Source organism: Lissotriton vulgaris, chromosome 7, assembly GCF_964263255.1.
Source record: "Lissotriton vulgaris chromosome 7, aLisVul1.2, whole genome shotgun sequence".
Taxonomy (NCBI): domain Eukaryota; kingdom Metazoa; phylum Chordata; class Amphibia; order Caudata; family Salamandridae; genus Lissotriton; species Lissotriton vulgaris.
The window spans coordinates 361,327,121-361,346,795 of record NC_141695.1 but is presented as its reverse complement, the minus strand read 5'-3'; the positions used below and the strand labels follow the sequence as shown (position 1 = coordinate 361,346,795).

Below are 19,675 nucleotides of genomic sequence, written 5' to 3'. Positions count from 1 at the left end.
AATAACCCCTGTGCTTTCCTAAACCAGACTTTGGAGAATTCTAAAGGAATATTGTTGAATAAGAAGGTGAATTTGGGTAGGCTTGACATTTTCCGCAGGTTGGATCTGCCTATAATAGAGAGAGGGAGAAGTTCCCATGCCTGTAACTGCTGTCGTACACTAGCTATGGGTTTATCAAAGCTTAGCTGGGCTATCTTGTCTATGTTCTTTATGATTTGCACCCCAGATATCTTATTTGCTGTTTTACAAGGTCACTATTGTAAGAGGAGTTCCATATCATAAGCTCCGTTTTCTGCTGATTTATGGCGGATCAGCGACTTCAGCAGCCACTGCAGAGCCTTTACGAATACCAGCCCAGACTTCAGGGGAAAAGAAGTGACAAACAAAAACCGCCCAAGAGAGCTGAGGTATGCAAAAAGAGTAGATCTTCGAGGCTATTTTGTATTCATCCCGCATTCATTCTTTGCTCTAACCCAGCTACATCCATGTACTCGTGGTTTTCATCCTTTTCGTCAGGAGGAGAGAGACCGCGACCGCTCAGCACTAACTGACGGCCGCCATGTTTCCCGCCACCGCTACCCTACCTCAGGTTGGGCTTTAACTCTCTTGTATATGGGAAGCTTTGTCTAATTCAAACACTACACATCTTTCAATATACTTTTTACCAGATATTTTCAGATAAAGCCTCCACACATCTCTGTTAATCAAGTCCATCCTTTTTATTTTTCATTTATCAGGATTTCCTGCAGCTGGAAAACCATGACCCCATGGGAGAACCTTTGACTGTAAATGTAGATAAGGAAGATACAATGCATCTTCTCTATAAGGAATTCCTCTTTCAAGGATCTCTTTTTTTTGGCTCCAGCCACAGCTATTGCTGATGTGAATCACACTTCTGAACTCCCCTGATGAAGTCTAAGAATTCAGCAGGTTGTTTTATGGAAAGGGCCAGGATACATGGCGCAGGCCGTATCATTTCCATATTGTGTCCCTCTTCTGTTTGGTGGGACAGGTCATCTGCTCTGCTATGCCTGTTTTCAGGTCGATAAGTTATAACATAATCAAAGTGAGAGGACAAAATGTTCAGCTATTGTACTTCATGCTTGTCAGATACAATAGATGTTTTTGGTCAGTCCAGAGTGCTATCTTATGACATACCCCCTCTAAATGATGTCTATTATTAGAAAGCGTCATTAATTCTCTATCCATCAAGGTCCAAGAATAATAAGCAAAAGGGTGGCGTTCTATAGGATGTGATGCATTTTTTGTGATAGAACTGCTCTGCCTGCAAGGGCAGATGCATTTGTATCGATGGTAAAAGTGAAAGCGTTCTTATGTCAAGCAAATTCGTGTTCCTTTTTCGTTCCCCAAACAAATTTCACTCCCTTCCAATCCGGGCAACCAAACTATGGGTTGTATTATGGTGCAAAACGGTTGGTGAAACTGGCAAGTCTGACAAAACTTGGTGCTTCTTTCACTCTTTGCGAGGAAGGCCCTTCCAAGCCGGCTTTAACCTTCACTAGGCCCATTCTGATACCTTGACTTGGAATCTCAAAACTAACAAAGGTGACGTTTGGCACCTCATATAAACAGTTTTTAGCCCTGGTATAGAGTGAATGTGTCTGGGGTCTGGTAAGTACTTTTGTAACTTTCGCTCAATGTTCTTCCAAAGTCTGTGAGTTAATCATTATCTAATCCATATACACAACCATAGAGACATCTAATCGATGCATTGAACCCTTCATTCTCTGGTTGTTTCTCGTGACAGAGCTGCAGGCAGCCCACCTGCAAGCTCTCCTCGTGTTACACTGCAGGCAACAGCTGGCTGGCATGCTTCCAATCCCATCTCCTTAGTAGGTCTAATACAATCCCCTACAGGCAGACATTCAGTCACATCTCTGTTGGCCCCATCTCTCCTCCTCTCTCGACACAGATTTAAATGATTGACTCATCAATGTGTCCAGCTATGTAGGACACAGTGTACCTCCCAGCACCCTAGGAACCCAAGCTGTGCCGCCCTTGAAAGGTCTGAATGTATGCCGCATATCCTTCAAATACTATATGCTTGAGATTTTGGGCTTGATGTGTCATTTGGTAAGTTGTAAACCAGTACATGCAAATTGCAAACTTACTAGTTAAAACCTGCCCAGTATTTTGCGACGTGACTGGAGTAATCAACAGTCACATTGCAAAATGAACATTGTCAGGAAATTGCAAAACCACCACATCCCGAGAGAGGAGGCATTTTGAAATCCCAGCAAACTTTGGGATTGAGGTCTACATGGGAGGGCAGACCTCCATCCCTGCTTTTACATTCCTTCAATATAAATGGTCTCTTTCTTTAGGCAGCCTCTGCGACTCCTTATAGGACAGGAGAGGCTTCACACTGAGGAAAGACAATGAAGGGAGCGGGCACTGGTCCCCTGAATCATTGCCTGCTCCCACAAGGCCACCCAAAAACTTTCCCCAATGAAAGCTGCCCCACAGGAACAATTTCCCCTGAGAATCAATAAAACCCTAACGTGTCTGTCCATAACCATTTCAACTCTCAAGTAGAAGGGGAAAGTCCCTCTACTGGACCCTATTATTTGCAATTCGGATTGGGTCACAAACGTCCTTCTGCATGCTTTTGTACATTACATAAAACTGCTTTGCGCTTGAAACCCTGTCATTTTGTGAATCACAATGTTTTCAGCCACAAAATGGAACATTCATACTCTGGCCTGGAAAAGAGAGAGCAACAGCAGCACTGAGAGCTAGGTAAAGCTTCCGGACATGCACCACCCTCATACAATGAAAGGCAGGAACTGGACAGACCCTATGGCATCCTTCCTCAGACATATAGGGCCCGATTCACAAAAGTAATCTGAGACAAAATCCTAACGTTGCAACTTTCGGTATTCCCAAAAGGGATTTAGTAGTAGTAAAGTTAGCATTCCTAACTTTACTACTACTAAACTGAGACAAAATCCTAACGTTGCAACTTTCGGTATTCCCAAAAGGGATTTAGTAGTAGTAAAGTTAGCATTCCTAACTTTACTACTACTAAACTGAGACAAAATCCTAACGTTGCAACTTTCGGTTTTCCCAAAAGGGATTTAGTAGTATTAAAGTTCCTAACTTTACTACTACTAAATGCGTTTTTTGTATACCGAAAGTCGTAAAGTTAGGATTTTGTCTCAGATTATTTTTGTGAATCGGCCCCATATAACCACTTGTACCATATGAAGTAACATTGCTTCTTTTGCATCTGCATATTCTTTTATCCACCCTTCCCACAAAAACCCACCAAGGATTGCCCAGGCATCAACAGTGTAAGCTTTCCTAATACACACAGAGAATGGTTATAAAAAGAGCAACCGCAGTATATACGCACTCCACTGAGCTAAAGTCCACTGTTTTACCTTTTGCAAATTTTGGGGCCCATAAAACGCTATCAGATGATTCGAAATTCACAATTGAGGCTTTCAACAGATCAATACATTCAAAAAACGTGCTGCACGTTAGGCTCCACAAAGACAACAAATGACAAGGTTTTAACACCATGAAGGTTTATTAAAGCTTAATGGATTATAGATCAAAAAAATCATCAAGTTGGTCATCAAAATTCGGTTGAAATCAAATAAATTAAATGTGAGGTTAAACTGATCTAAGCCCCCCCCCCCTTTAAGGAAAGATAAATGTGAGTCAGTCACTCATGGACGCGAGTACTCAAAATAAACCCTATTCTAAGACAAGTTGAAAATGGGTCTGCCTGTATTTTAGTCTGCACTGGCTTAAATCACACAATTCTAACAATAGAGACACCTAAACACAGTTCTCATGAAACGGTCCAATCAGCTCGCAGCAAAGCGATAGCATTATGTGCCAGTTAGGTTTCCGGGAACCTTCACAATACAGCTTCTCTCTGCGAACTTCAAACTCACATCTGTAGCAAGAAGAGATGGAGGGACCAACCTGTACTCTGTGGGTGTCTTCATGAGTGCAATCCTCATTCAAACATTACATGATTATCCTAAAGAAAACATGTCACATGGGGAAAAGAAGCTAAAGATCAATACATTCCATAATTAGGATTCCAGATTGGCCTAAAAATAAATTGTTCATGTGTCACAAGCAAGATGGCAACCAACGTTAGCCATATTAAAATACAGGCCTACATTACCAATGGACAATCTAAACGTGAATAAACGTAGTTAATAACATCTGCTTGTGTATGTGTAAATGCCAATTGAATGCAAAATATTTATTATAAATCAACCCTTTCACAAGCTTCACTTTTACAATGGAAATAGACAGCACATGCACCAGTAGTATATTAGTCCCATACATGGTTACAGCAGTAGAAACAGAACAGGAATAGAACGGTAGAAAATGGGCAACCTTCCCTCAAATACAGAACTGGCACCGCTCAGACAGCAGCAAAGTGATCTTCCTTTCTAAACGCTCAACAGCTTCTGCCCCCTTGCAGATTGCTAGTTCTGCAACACCAGCAATTCCATACACATTCTAACCTAAGTGTGCAGACATTTGTAAGGAAGACACCGGGTACAACAATGCAGGTTTCTTTCATGCCAAGGGCAGGGAACCCATGAAAAGCAAGAGAGCATCTTTACCCCACATTGCTCAAGTGTAGCAGAGTGCAAGCTTCTCTCACAGAGAGTGAGTATGTGCAGCACGGGCAGCAGCAGAGCATCTTTCCCTCACACACAACAGACAGGGGCGTAACAAAGGCCCCCGCAGCCCCTGCGTTGGGGGAGGGCCCGAGCTCGACGGGCCCCGTGCTTGAGGGGCCTCCTCAGCACATAGTAGTCACTGCAGAATTTTAGGCAGTGAGTAGTCACCCGGGTGAGTTCTGTTGCGGGCAGGCTTTGGGTCTGGGCGGTCCGGTTTCTCGCACAGTAGGTGCTACTAATTTAAACACTATTGATTTTCACCGACTCTGACTTCACGCGCAGCATTTCAAATGACGTCATCAGGAGTCATTGACTGCCCGGCCAATGAATGAGCTTGAGATACAGTTGTCTGAGCGTGCGCACTGCGGCAGCTACAGTAAATACGTTTTAGCTACTGGCACTGGTAATCGCACGGTGTAGCTGCAGCCCAGAGCTTAGAACACATGACCAGCCGCCCAGAACCATGATTGCCCCGCCTCAGAGTTTCCATTTGTTACCATCTGCTGGCCGCAGGGTGGTGGCAGTGGGTTTTAGTCCAAGTCCAGTCATAATGTTGCGGCTTGACGCATCAACGTTACCGAATTGCCCTGCTCCGCTCGCTGCAAAAAAGTAAGTGTCCGGGGAGTGTCAGTGACTTTAATTGCTGCTTATGCTATTAATTAATTTGCTCCTGTCACTAAAGTTCAGCAGAGTCGCCCCAGCTCAACACTGTGCAAACCAGACACTTGACTAGCAATTAGGGGCCTACACTGGAAGCCCTTAGATCCATGCACTACTCGCCACAGACTCTCCCCTGTTTCTAAGAAAAACACTTGTCCAAGTGCGTGTGGCTTTCGTCTACCATACAGCGGTCACTTTAAGATGGGATTATCTGGTGCAGGTAACGGATGCGCGCCTGTTTTATGCGCCTCAATTGCAGAGGTAAAGTGGATTACCTCCTCGTCCTGGTCTCCCCGTCCCATTCCTGATACATGAGCAGCTAGTCTGCTCTACAGAACCCCTACCTAGCTGAGCTGTTGGCACTTCCCCCTAGGATGACGTCACCATCACGTGACTACAAAAGGGAGAAGTGCCGGAAGAATCATCCTGTTTTTTCTATTCTGCAGTCTACGACCGCGTTCCTTGTGCTGTTTGGAGGCTTCCTGTGTCCTGGTAAGTCTCCTGGCTGTTTTACTTTGTTTTTGCGGCGACCTGCTCTAGCGGCCGCCTGTGCTTGTTGCGCTGCCTTTTCCCCACGCTGGCTCCGTTTTGGGGGCTTGTTTCTTTCACGCGGCTCGCGTTAGCGGCCGGCTCTGTTTGGGGGCACTCCTTTACACACGGCTCGCGTTAGCGGCTGTTTTTGGTGTTTGTGCTTCGTGATGCTCACCTGACTTGGGTTGGTCTGCTCCAGCGGCCGTTCCTGGGCTTTCTCCGGTCCTTTTTCGCCCTGCTATAGCGGGCAGGGGCTGTTCTGTGGAGTTTGGTGTCCTGCATCCTCTTAAGGGGCGATTTTGGCGGCTGGCTGCGCTTTTTATGCCGGCCTGGTTTTTTTTTTCTCCTCCCACAGGTGTTCGGGTCCTCGGCTATATCTGGGGTCCTTGTTGGGATGTTTTTTGTCCTTGTTGGTGCCTGTTGGGAGTGTTGTTTGGACTTTTTTGGCTTCCGCTATGGATTCGGATGCTTCTTCTTCTGCGGCTCCTCTTGATGCCCTGCGCCTCATTATTAATGAGGCTGTGGCTGCTGCTTTCCTGGCTAGGGACGCGGCTGGGCCTCCTCCCAAGGTGCCTCGTGTGTCTTTAGATCCACAAGATGCTCCTGAGGATGACGTTGATCCTGGTGAGGATGAGGGTGTCCGTGGTCGTTTTGTTCAGGGTGCTGAGCTCGCTGACCTGTTTACCCATGTGAGGTCCAACTTGGGTTTTTCTCCTCCTGCGGATGCTGTTGTTGAGGATGACTTTTTTACACAGTATGTCCAGCCTGCTCCGGATTCTTTGCCTTTGCATGGTGCAGTGCGCAATGTGCTGTCTCACGAGTGGAAGGAGGTGGACAAGTCTTCTTTCCCTCGTTTCCTGTCCAGACGTTACCCTCTTGAGGGTTTTGCGGATGAGTTCCCTCAGTCTGTGAAAGTGGACAATTTGATGGCTGGCCTTTCCTCTCAGGGTTTGGTTGTTTCTGAAGACGCCCTTCCTGCGGACGCTGTGGATAAGCGTGTTGAGGGGGCTGTGAAGCGTTCCTATGCTGCTTCTAATTTCTCTGTCCGGGCGACTGCGTATTCCAACTATATGGTTCAGTCGCTCCTTAAGGACTTCCAGTCTCTGTCTGTTCTGCTGAACGACGGCGAGGACAATTTGGGGGCGGCGGCCGCCGCTTCTGGTGCTTCCATTGCTGCCCGGCGTCATATTTGGATGCGTTCCTGGAAGGCGGACTCTTCGCAGAAGTCGGTCCTACTTAAGTTACCTTTTGAAGGTTCTAAGGTGTTCGGTCCTCAGCTGGAGGGCATGGTCAAGCAGTCCGCGGAGAACCGCAAGCTGGTGGCTCCGGTCCGTCCTCCTGCCCGGGGGCGCGGATTTGGTTATCGTCGCGCTTTTGGGCCTCCTGCTCGTGGCGCTTCTCAGCCCTTTCGAGGCAGGGGTCGTGGCCGGGGGGCCCCTGGAAGTGCCAAGCCCCGGGCCGCTGCCAGTGTTGCCACTACCGCTTCCTCCTCTTCACAATGACTGTCTGCCTTTGCCCGTTGGTGGTCGACTCCAGTGCTTCCGCGCCCAGTGGTTATCGGTTCCGGATGCCTGGGCGGTTCAGACTGTTTCGGAGGGTTGCCGGATAGAGTTTTCCTCTCCTCCTCCTCCGGGTTTTGTTCGGACTCCGCTGCCCCGTCTTCCCTTGCGAAGAGTAGCTTTGTTGTCGGGGGTTCAACTCCTGTTGCAGAAAAATGCTATTGTGGAGGTTCCGCCTCTGGAAAGGGGCGAGGGTTGCTACTCGATCCTATTTCTGGTTTCCAAGAAGGACACTTCGGATCTTCGTCCTGTTCTGGATCTGAAGCGGGTCAACCGCTTCGTAGTCCATCGCCCTTTCAAGATGGTGACCCTCCAGTCCATCCTGCCACTGGTCCTTCCGGGTGGCTTCCTGGCGTCCCTGGATTTGATGGATGCATACCTGCATGTTCCTATCCATCCTGCCGACCAGCGTTTTCTGCGCTTTGCTGTGGAGTCCCATCACTACCAGTTCCGGGTGCTGCCTTTCGGCCTGTCCTCGGCGCCCAGGGTGTTCACCAAGCTCCTGGCCCCTCTGGTGGGTATTCTTCATTCCAGGGGGCTGCTGGTGTTTCCATATCTGGATGACTGGTTGATTGTCTCTCCCTCTTTTTCGCAGGCTCTGTCGGATGTGGCCCAGGTGTGCCATCTGCTGGGTTCCTTTGGCTTCCTTATCAACCACCGGAAGTCCTCCCTGGTGCCCTCTCAGTCCCTGAAGTTCCTGGGGGCTTTCTTCCGGATGGACCTGGGCATGGTGTTCCTCTCCCAGGAGCGCCAGTTGACTTTGTTTCGCCACCTTTCTTGGCTTCTTTCCCAGTCGCAGGTGTCTGCCCGTCTCTGGTTGCGGAGTCAGGGGGAGATGGCGTCCACTCTGCATCTCCTTCCTTGGGCCAGGCTTCATCTGTACCCCCTGTTGCATCATGTCCTGTCTCACTGGGATCCCGCCTCCTTGAACTACGAGACTCTGATCCCTGTCTCTCCGGGGATTCGGGCGGATCTACAGTGGTGGTTGTCTCCTCTCTCCCTTTCCGGGGGGTTCGATCTCCTTCCCCCTCAGTCTGTGGTCGTGGTGTCCACGGATGCGAGTGCATTGGGTTGGGGGGCTGTTCTGGGTTCTTCCAAGGGTCAGGGTCGGTGGTCCCGATTCGAGTCCCTACAGTCCTCGAACTGGAAGGAGTTGCGAGCGGTCTGGCTTGCTCTCCTTTGGTTCGCTCCTCTCCTTCGGGGTCGGGCGGTCTCGGTGCAGACAGACAATCAGGTGGTTCGCTCCTATGTGAATCACCTGGGGGGCATGTGTCATTCTCTCTTTCTCCTGTCCCGGGAGATCGGCCTTTGGGCCGAGTCGAATCTGTTGTCTCTGACAGCGGTCTATCTTCCGGGGAAGGAGAATGGGCCTGCGGATACTTTGAGCGGGGTGTTCCCCTCCTCGGTGTCCCTCTGTCTGTCCCCAGATCTGTTCGGGCAGATTGTCCTTCGGTTCCACCTTCCTTGGTTGGATCTTTTTGCCTCGGAGGATTCCGCCCTTCTTCCTCTGTTTTGCAGCATCATTCCGTCTCCAATAGCTTGGGCGACCGATGCTTTCTCGATTCCTTGGTCGGGGGGTCTGCTGTTTGCCTTCCCTCCCTTTGCCTTGATTCCGAGGGTCCTCCGGAAGATTCGTTTGGATCGGGCGGAGGTTCTCCTGGTGGTTCCGGAGTGGTCTCGACAGTCTTGGTTTCCCCTGCTGCTGTCTTTTGCCGTTTGCCCTCATTGGAGGTTTCCCCTGTCTCCCTCCCCCCTGAGGGCTCCTCTTCTCAGTCTTGCCTCCCTGCGTCGCCTCCGGCTGGGGGTTTGGCACTTGAGAGGTTGAGTTTGCTGGGTCTGGGTTGCTCGTTGGAGGTTGCCCAGTGTCTTCAGCTTTACCGGCGTCCGTCCACCTTGAAGTCTTATGCCCGTCACTGGAAGAATTTTTCCACCTGGTGTCATGGGAGGGATCTCTCTCCTGTATCCTGTGAGGCAGTGCGGGTGTTGGACTTTTTACGGGATGGTTTTGTCTTGGGACTGGCTGTTTCTTCCCTGCGGGCGCAGTGGGCTGCCGTTCTTGCCTTTCGGGGTTCCTCTGTTTCATCTGTGTCCCCGTTGGTGGCTCGCCTTCTAAGGAGTTTCTTGCTTCAACGTCCTGTCTCCCGTTCCCCTGTGCCTCCTTGGGATCTGCCCTTGGTTCTACGGGCTTTGACGGGTCCCCCGTTTGAGCCTTTGGACTCCGTGGCCCTGAAATTCCTTTCTGCCAAAGTTATCTTCCTGGTGGCCATTACCTCTGGGCGTAGGGTTGGTGAGATTGGTGCGCTGATGGCTTCCCCCCCCTTCTTGCGCTTCTGCGCTGACAAGGTCGTTCTCCGACCGAGTCAGTTTTTTCTCCCTAAAGTGATTTCCACTTTTCACTGTCAGGAGGATATTGTTCTCCCTGTATTTTTTCCTGCTCCTGCCTCTCCTGAGGAGGAGCTCCTCCATTCTTTGGATGTGTTGAGGGCTCTCCACATCTACTTGGAGCGGACGGCTGGTTTCCGTAAGGTTGACTCCCTGTTCGTCACCTACGGCCTGTCGGGTCTAGGGCTTCGTCCTTCTTTGTCCTCCTTGTCTCGTTGGGTCAAGGGCGCAGTGGTTGCTGCTTATGATTCTGTCCAATGTCCCCTGCCTTCTACTGTTCAGGGTCGGTCGACTCGGAGCGTTTCGTCCTCCTGGGCCATGTTCAGGGGTGCCTCTTTGCGAGACATTTGCAATGCTGCTACGTGGGCTTCTCCCCACACTTTTGTTGCCCATTATCGTCTGGAGTTGGGGATGGCGGCCTCCGCTGCCTTTGGGACTAGTGTCCTGTCTGCAGTGCTTGATTTATGATTTGTACTGTTTGATGTGATTAAAATGGACCTGTTTTTCTGGCATACTTCTGGTCTGTTTTCTTCTTGCAATCACCATGTGCTTGGGTATGGGCTCATGTATCAGGAATGGGACGGGGAGACCAGGACGAGGAGGTAATGCCCGGTTACTCACCGGTAATACCCATTACTCCGAGTCCTGGTCTCCCCGTCCCATTCCTGAGCCCTTCCCTCCCTCCCTGTTTTGGGTTTTCTGTGGGTGATTGTATGTGTTTCGTTCTGTTGTCTTTGGTATTTTCAGGATGATTCTTCCGGCACTTCCCCCTTTTGTAGTCACGTGATGGTGACGTCATCCTAGGGGGAAGTGCCAACAGCTCAGCTAGGTAGGGGTTCTGTAGAGCAGACTAGCTGCTCATGTATCAGGAATGGGACGGGGAGACCAGGACTCGGAGTAATGGGTATTACCGGTGAGTAACCGGGCATTCTTTTAACCCGATATTTGGCTGAGTTAGTACTTTGTGTTCGGACAGCACAGTTCAGAAACAGGAGGCCAACCTTACTGTTTGCAAGTTGTACTATCTGAAAATAAAGCACCAATTTAAATATATAGCCGGTTGAATGAATTACAATTATAAGCTGCAGGTGCTCCGTTCAGTTATTTCCCAGGGCAACCGATTGATACTGCTCAAAGTTACCACCCGAAGTTGTAAAATTTGCAGACAGAGCTATTTAAAAAAATATTTTTTTTCAGAGAAACTAAAGGTGACGACAGAGGCATTTCATTTAATTGTACTAGTCCTAACTCTAACTTCAATTTGCTTTGTTTCGTGACAAGCGAGAGGACTTATTTTTTTTCTATTTTTCTTTTTATTGATTTTGAACCATGACGACTTTAACTTATGGAGAGTCAAGTCTAGCCATCCAGCTACGAGCTACCGAAATCTGCCTGAAGCCTGTGCTACTCTTGGGCTTGCACAAACTTTGGCGAGCCCCCACGCATAGTGCTGGCCATTGTATCAACTTATTAATTTATTTATGTTTTTCTATAACTGCCGGTCAGATGGTCAGATCATACGGCAATACTGTTTCTTTAAACTACTTCCAAATTTAGCACAGGCAACCTTCGTCCTGTTTCTACCCTCCATAAGGAAATACCCCTAAGAAGTCAATGAGTTTAGCCTCTCAACAAAGTTTATGATGAATTACTTTTCTTAATCGAACTGTGAAGTGTTTTATTCTTGGCTCACCTCAGCTCTGGGTGATTTAGTCCCTATGAAGGTCTCTGTTTCTGGTCACTCTAGGCCTTCATCTGGCTAGTTGTTCCTTGAAAAAAGGCAAACTGACTTGTAAGTTATTATAATGCGCATGATGCCAATATTAGGCTATGGAAGACAGAATCACACACCCTAGAGCTTTAAAAAGCTATAAGCAAAATCTAATCCCAGTTAACAAAATCAAATAACATTTTCATGCAATTCCCTGTTTACTGCTTTTGAGAAATGTGTGATTTGGTCATAACTCCTTCACTACAAGGTGTCTCCAGTTTCTTTTCTGATGAAGAAACAGCCTGTTAGGAGTCAACAGCCTGATTCATCAAGGTACCGTTTTGCGAGTCTCTAATAGAGAATCATAAGGAATCGCTATTAGAGACTCGCAAAACGGTATTCATGTAGGAATCGCAAAATAAAATGCGATTCCTACAAATTCCTTATTTGCGATTAGCAAATTGCTAATCGCAAATAAGGAAAAACTCCCCATTCATTCCTATGGGCCAAAAGGCCCATAGGAATGAATGGGGAGTTTTCTAAAGTGCTTTTTACTCTTTTTTCGCAATTTACCACCAACAGCCTGATTCATCAAGCTGATTTGCGCTCGCAAAGGCCCAGATTCTGAGAATCTGGCCCTTTGCGAGTGCGATTTTTGCATTTGGGATTCATCATCCCAAATGCAAAAATCGCTATTACCGAAATCGCATATTTGCGAGGAATTGGATTTAAGGAATCTCTAATAGAGATTCCTTAAATCCAATTCATCAACCAATTAGAAAATGCGAAATCACAATATTTGGTCGCAATTTACCACCAAGTCTGACTTGGTGGTAAATTGCGAAAAAAGAGTAAAAAGCACTTTAGTGCATTTTTTTCTTTTGCATGTTACACATACACATGTCCTTTGGACATGTGTGTGCGCAACACCTGTTCAAATGTGCATTTAAGGGGTGCTTCAGGGTGTCCTTTGGACACCCCTGGCACCCTTCAAATTGCTATCTTATTTGCGATTAGCAAATTGCTAATCGCAAATAAGGAAAACTCCCCATTCATTCCTATGGGCCTTTTGGCCCATAGGAATGAATGGGGAGTTTTTCCTTATTTGCGATTAGCAATTTGCTAATCGCAAATAAGGAATTTGTAGGAATCGCATTTTATTTTGCGATTCCTACATGAATACCGTTTTGCGAGTCTCTAATAGCGATTCCTTATGATTCTCTATTAGAGACTCGCAAAACGGTACCTTGATGAATCAGGCTGCAAGTCAGACTTGGTGGTAAATTGCGACCAAATATTGCGATTTCGCATTTTCTAATTGGTTGATGAATTGGATTTAAGGAATCTCTATTAGAGATTCCTTAAATCCAATTCCTCGCAAATATGCGATTTCGGTAATAGCGATTTTTGCATTTGGGATGATGAATCCCAAATGCAAAAATCGCACTCGCAAAGGGCCAGATTCTCAGAATCTGGCCCTTTGCGAGCGCAAATCAGCTTGATGAATCAGGCTGCAAGTCTTTCCAGGGGCTGGAACTTCAACTTTAATTTGATTATTGGACTGTCCCTCCAAATAATTTACAGCATGTTATTCAGGAATTCAGGCAATCCTATGTCCGCACAGCATATAGTAACGAGGCCAATAATTTCTTTGATAGAGTTGCTATATCGTAATATTGTCACTTTCAGGCAACACACGTGGCCGGAGTCATTGCTAAGTTTTTTTTAACGGGGAATCTTGTTTTCATATTTGTGTATAGTACTTATGCAACTCTGCCGTAAATACATTTCATATTCTATTTTCTTGATGATGGGGTTGCGAGTTTCAAGTGATACTGATGTTGCATGGGAATGCATGAATGCAAATGAAAAGCATTTTTACAGGGCTTCTACATCTGCATCAATTATCCCTGATTAGTAATTAGAGGACACGAACAGCAGGAAGTCATTCTACGAATAAAGCGATAAAAACTTGTTTACAGGTACTATTTAGTATCATGAAGAAGTTATAACGTGCAAGGTGGCCTTTTTCCCCAAAATGTGGGTACAGCTGGTGTGTGTTTTCAGGCATATGCCTTACTGTACTGCCTGGTCTCATCTGGCCCCGTATAGTTAAGGTTCACATGCAGTGCTTAATTTAGGTGCCGGGCCATGCCAGAAGGCTACTGCAATTTAAACTATCCATTGTTGCTGCCAATGACAGTACCAAGACAACTACTAACCCTCACACTTCTGCAGGTATTACAATTAATTACTATTCCCGGCCCTCAAAGCTTGAAGAATGGCTTGCGTGGGAGTTATTAATCATTGTTAACGTACATTGAATTAATGGCCTGCTGTTGTTTTGGTCATCCCTATTTCAGCCACCTACTCTACCATGGGGCGGGCAGTCATATGTGGAGCTGCTGACAATGTTGTTCTGGTGCTGAGCACCGAAAATCACAGGCTCAGGTGAAGCATTGGATTCGATATTTTGTTTTTCACAGGAGAATGGACATTTAATGGGCTCATTATCAGTTGCTTATATTTATTAGGAATAATTTAGAAACACATAGCATACCTTTTTAGTACACCTATAGTAATGGGTGACAGCTCTGGCTGCTGAGAAATCATTAAGCCAGTGATTCGATTAATTAGATTATCTGGGTAGCATTAATGTTCACGTTTGACCCTTCCCCATTTGCTTTTCTGCCGGAGTGTCGTAAAGCAGTGTTGTGGAGTAGAGTTGGCTCTTATGAAGTGGCGTAGAGTCATGGAGTGGTGTAGAGTAGAGTTGAGTGGACTGTCATGGATTTGTATAGGGTGGACTGGCATAGTGTTGTGGATTGTCACGGAGGTAGTGGAGTGTCGTAGATTGGAAGGGTGTAGAGTGTATTAGAGTGTCATATAGTTGAGTATTGTAGAGTGAAGCAGAGTGTCATAGAGTGGAGTGGTATTGAGTATAGTGGAGTGGTGTAGAGCAGAGTGGAGTGGCAGAGAGTATTGCCTAGAGTGGAGTACAGTGTTATAGAGTGGTGTAGAATGGAGTATATTGTTGTAAAGTAGAGTGATTTAGAGTGGAGTAGTGTAGTAGAATGAAATGGCATAGAGTGCAGTAGTGTCGTAGAGTAGAGTGGCATGGAGTGTAGTGGCGTAGAGTAGAGTAGTGGAGTAGACTGGAGTGTAGTGTAGAATATATATAGTGGAGTAAAATAGCACGAAGTGGCATAGTGGGAGTAGCATAGAGTGGAGTAGTGTTGCAGAGTGGCATAGAGTGGATTAGAGCATCATAGAGTGGAGTGTTGTAGAGTGGATTAGAGTGGCCTAGAATGAAGTGGCATAAAGTACAGTGGTGAAGAGTAGACAGGCATAGAGTGCAGTTGCATTAGAGTGCTTTGGTTTGAGTAATTTGCATACAGTGAAGTAACGTAGAGTAGAGTGGAGTGGTGCAGAGTAGACTGCAGTGCGTAGAGTGTAATGGCATAGAGTGTAATGGGGCAGGTAATGTCATAGAGTAGAGAAGAGCGTCGAAGAGTAGAGTGTTGCAGAGTGGAGTAAAGTGGTCTAGACTGAAATGGCATTAAGTACAGTGGTGCAGAGTGGATTGGTTTTGAGTAAAGTGGTATAGACTACATTGACGCAGAGTGCATTGGTGCAGTGGTGTAGACTCAGATTAGAGTGGTGCGGAGTGTTACAGAGTAGCCTGCAGTGGAGTAGAGTGCATTGGCATAGAGTGGAGTGGCGTAGAGTTCGGGCCATCAGTGCAGTAGTTGTAGTGTGCAGCTGCAGCATGGGTGCACCAGTCGCCTCAAATTAGTCCTTGGGCTGGGTGGTCTGCCTCATAATTTTAATTGTGCGCTTCTGAGTTGGGTTGGCCCTCTCGCCTGTTTACCAGCCCACCATCATCGTTTTTGTTGTAGCACATTCTGATGACCAAGTTATAGCTAGAGCTACACTACTATAGGTGCAGCAATTACATGTTATGATATTTATGTTATATACTGCATTCTATGGAAAATATGGCCACAGCCAATGCCATGTCTGTGCTTAGTTAGATGTAAGCAAAGTGTTCTATTTAATGTGTTGTGTAGGACGGTTGTGTGTGTTCCATGCTATTGAAAAGTGCTCTTCGGGGCCACATTGCAGCCAGCTGTACAGCATATCTGCGCTATGTGGAGTGTATGCAAGGTCTGTCCAGTGCGTTCTGTTTGATGCTTGCATATGTTTTAAACTACTTACAATGCTCTTGGGAGCTGTGTGCCATCCAGCTATTGGTATTTCTGCGCTATGTGCTATATAAGCTCTACCCCGTGTACGCTATTACATGTCTGCGTGTGTTGTAAATTATCAAAAAGTGTTGTTGGGTGCTACAGTGCACCACAACAGTCAGCTGTACGCTCTATCTGAGGTGCACAGTCAACATACCTTTGTAAACTGGTGAACAAGGCTTAGTTTTTTCTGGTTCCAGTACCCCCTGGGCCCCCACTCTGCCTATTCCTTGCATTTGAAATTTACATTTACTGCTGTAGTGTGAGACTGCATTTCATGAAAAGTGATATAAAGTAGGGTTGACAAAAGAAAAATGCCAGCCATGTGTTTAAAGAGCCTGGAAAGATCTTGTCTTGGCTCTAAATAGGTTATAAATAAAAGAGTATGTATTCATTTGTAATGTGATTTTTCTGTCTTTGTTCTCTTTAATTATCAGTCATGGATCTCATCATTCAGGCAGCCCTAGAACACAATAAAAGTGCTTTCTATTTATATTTGCTGTTCGAAGTATGCACAGTGCTGAAAATACAGCTTTAGGTGACTGCTTATTTATGTCGGTGGGGCAAAGTGGTAGGTGGCGGGCCGGGCTGCTGGGTGGCCCCCTCCATGTGCTCTGCAGGGGGGCCCCCTCAAGTTTCGTTACGCCCCTGACAACAGATGCAGCATAAGCAACAAAACTGCTAGCTGACCTTGCAGAGCTGATACAGCACAGGCAACAGCACTTCAATTGCTATTCCCATAGCAACTGTAGGGACATTTTTAGTTGTGATTCCGCCTATACTCAAGATAGGTAGGCGGAATGACACCTAAAAATGTCCCATGCACCACCTTCCCAGTTTACACAAAATGGGTCCTCCCAATGGCGGAGTTAGAAGAAAAACATATACCATGTCTCAACAGTTGCTGCTATAACTCCAGTCTCAAACTATTGAACAGTGACCAATACCTCAGCGGAGGTGGTCACTGATTCGCAAAGAGACTCCTCTGGGAGTCGTGTTGGCAGCCTTCGGGGTATGGGCAGCAGTCCAGAGGGGGTCTGTATGCTCCCTCTGAGGTTTTCACAAATGGAAAACAACAATTTTTTTAAAGCAGAACTGGTTTCTTTAAAGAACACTGGTTACTTTTCCATTTTGGAATACACACACAGGGATTGTGGTGTGCTGCCCCTTGCAAGCCACAATCACTGTGTATGTAGCCAATAGTAAGAGGTTGCAAATTTTGACCTGCTTGTTAATATTCATTAGGTATGTCGTTCAACGACTCCCAGTAAATGGAGATGTTGCAATCTGACCTAGTATGTGGGATGTTTTGCAAACTAAGGGTCCTGTCACAAAAGTTGTGTTCACTTTCCAACCACTTTTTCCAAGCGTGCTCTTAGTACATCTGGGCCTATGCTCACAATATCACAAACATGGTCTACAATGACACGTTTTATAGAGAAGAGGCACTTGTGGCTGTGGTTGATTTCTCATTAAAAATACATCATTTCTAATTACAGATCGCACCAGAGGTCAAAAAGCAGGAAGAAGGTGGATATGATGAAGGAGTCACCTATGCCATAATAAACAGAGACGCTCTGAAGAACCAGAAGAAGAACGCGGCTCCGCCCTTTCAGCATCCGGAGCCAACTTTATACGCCTCAGTTAATATTCCCTGATGGAGGTGCCGTGGATATAACCCAGGATGAGAAGACCGAGTATATAACTGAGATCCAGCCTAGCTTAGTTTGAGTCATTTTGACTCCCGCTTAATTCATTGCGATTTGAACTATTTTGATGCCAGCGGTCAGCAGCTCCAGCATTTGTTTATCTTCTGTGTGAGAGTAATCAAAAATAACTTACTGAAGCCCCTCCAAACACCTACATGTTAGCTCCACCAAGCCCACCGCAGTCGAATGCGTGTTACCCCAGTCAAGCCCGAAATGAACTATGACCCTCTGTATGGTAAGCCAGTAGGGCTCACCTCAGACAGTTCTGGACAATTCTGGTCTCTGCAGTCAATGGAAGCCATCTCCACAAGCCCTGCTCTGCTCATGAACATCAGTAGTGTTTTTTCCCAAACATTTCCGCCCAGACATTCCTTTTCCAAATTCCAGGTAGTTTCCATCCACCTGGAGCAAGAGCAGCTCATGCGATGCATCTATCAAGCTACTTTTGCCTCTTATACTGATTATAATATAAGTCACGTCCTTCTTTGTGTTTCTTTGTTGTGTGTATGTGTGAGAGACAGGGAGAGGGACAGTGTTTACATATGAGAAGGGCACAGTACTACGGTTGTGGGTGAAGCGTAGGTGGTTGATGGTTGCAGTAAATTTGAGTGGAAGCCTCTTTCTTGCCTTTGCAGATATTCCAGGTTTTTATGAAAGGCTTCATGGGAGTTGCCTGGAGGTAGGTAGATCCTCGCAGTCCCTTTCTGAAGAAATGCCCACGCCTTCATAGGTGCGCTATAAACGTGCAGTCTTGGTAGACTTGGGCAACAGTTACTGTAATAAGGTCCTCTTTGGTGAGAAGATGTAGTATGTTTTTTACGCTTTTAGGGTGGGTTTACACTAGCTTTGGCTTCACCTACTACTTCTGCTATCAGGGCTGGTTTGTTATCCATGATCCATTTCATGCTCTTGAATGGTTCTTTGTGGCCAGTAAGGCAATGGTTATGGTGGAACAAGTGGCATGGTTTGGCCCCTGGTTACATTTCATGAAGACGCAGAGGTTTGTTCCTGCAGATTGAGAGAGTAGGTGAATGCAGTAACTAGTTCACTGGTGTTCCTGGCATTATTAAGAGGGAGTTTGTGACCTGGGGTGCATACCTCTCAAGAACCCATTCTATGGCATGACATTAGCAGATTGACCCAGAGAGGCCAGAATCTGCAGTCAGGGGCAAATGAATGACATCCCGGGAAGCCAATCCCTGTTGCTTTTGGGATGGAGAGACACAGAGGTTCTAGGCTTTGTAGGGGGAGTTGGCAAGAAGGGAGCCCCAATGCACAGTGGTTGAATTTAATCAGCACAAGGCCCATCTAGTCTGCCCATTATCCTACCTGTTTTAACATATGCAGACCTTACCTTTTCTCCAGCTTTACCCAGGTTTTCTTAAGCTGTGGTCCTATGGCTTTCCAATGTTGCTCTTGCTCCCTTAGCTGGAAGGTTAATATGCAAGTTTAGCACTCGAGCCAGCCTGAGCCTATACTAGATTATAGCTGAAGCCAGGCGGCAGGGACCCCACCTTCGGAGCTAGAGTGTCTAGGGCATTGCCTGCCATTCCAGCATAATAACTCAAGCCTTTGAAATCCGACTTCACACGATCACCTTGCGCCAGGGCAGGTACCATAGCCCCCTCAGAGAGATTATTTCTGGCTTGTAGCCAAACCCAGCATAGTCCAGTTAAACTAGCCTTGCCCAAGGCATTTCTACTGTATTCAAACTTACCACAATGCAGTGTTCCTGCGCCTACAGGGAGCTGATCTCTGATTTCTATGGCTTTTTAATCATAAACCCTTCCACCACTGTGTAACCAGATAAAGACCTGCAAGACCTGAGTCTTGATAAAGCAAAGAAAAGACAGACAATGAGCCGGGACCCGTATCTGCCCTTCGCCAACTTAAAAAGAACAACCTGCCTGTCATACTCCAAACCTGCAACGGAACGACACCGGAAATGTGACACTGGGACCAAGTGACACAATTTTCACAGTGGTTGAAAGTTAGTTGCCAAGGGCCGCAGATATTTCATTCCAACTGAATGACCACATAATCTCCTTTGCACACTTGCCTTTCCAAGCGTAGCCATATTAAGCAGCCAAGACCCCGCTTATTTCAGATATACCTTGTAAAGTGTTTTATTGCTTGTGACTACCATACTGATTATACTGATTATATACAAACTGTTAAATAAAAAGCTTGTTTCCAGTAA

The 19,675-nt window shown here is 46.5% G+C and overlaps 1 protein-coding gene across 3 annotated transcripts in view; it reads left to right on the top strand.

Annotated features, from left to right (window-relative positions):
- The window catches only part of LOC147701646 (osteoclast-associated immunoglobulin-like receptor), a 909,258-nt gene extending 889,583 nt beyond the window's left edge, over positions 1–19,675 (top strand). For all 3 annotated transcript variants that reach the window (XM_086930267.1, XM_086930268.1, XM_086930266.1), the window contains one exon: positions 17,266–19,675. In XM_086930267.1, coding sequence (XP_086786393.1) covers positions 17,266–17,424 — 159 coding nt within the window. In that variant the 3' untranslated portion in view covers positions 17,425–19,675. The remainder of the gene's footprint in view (positions 1–17,265) is intronic.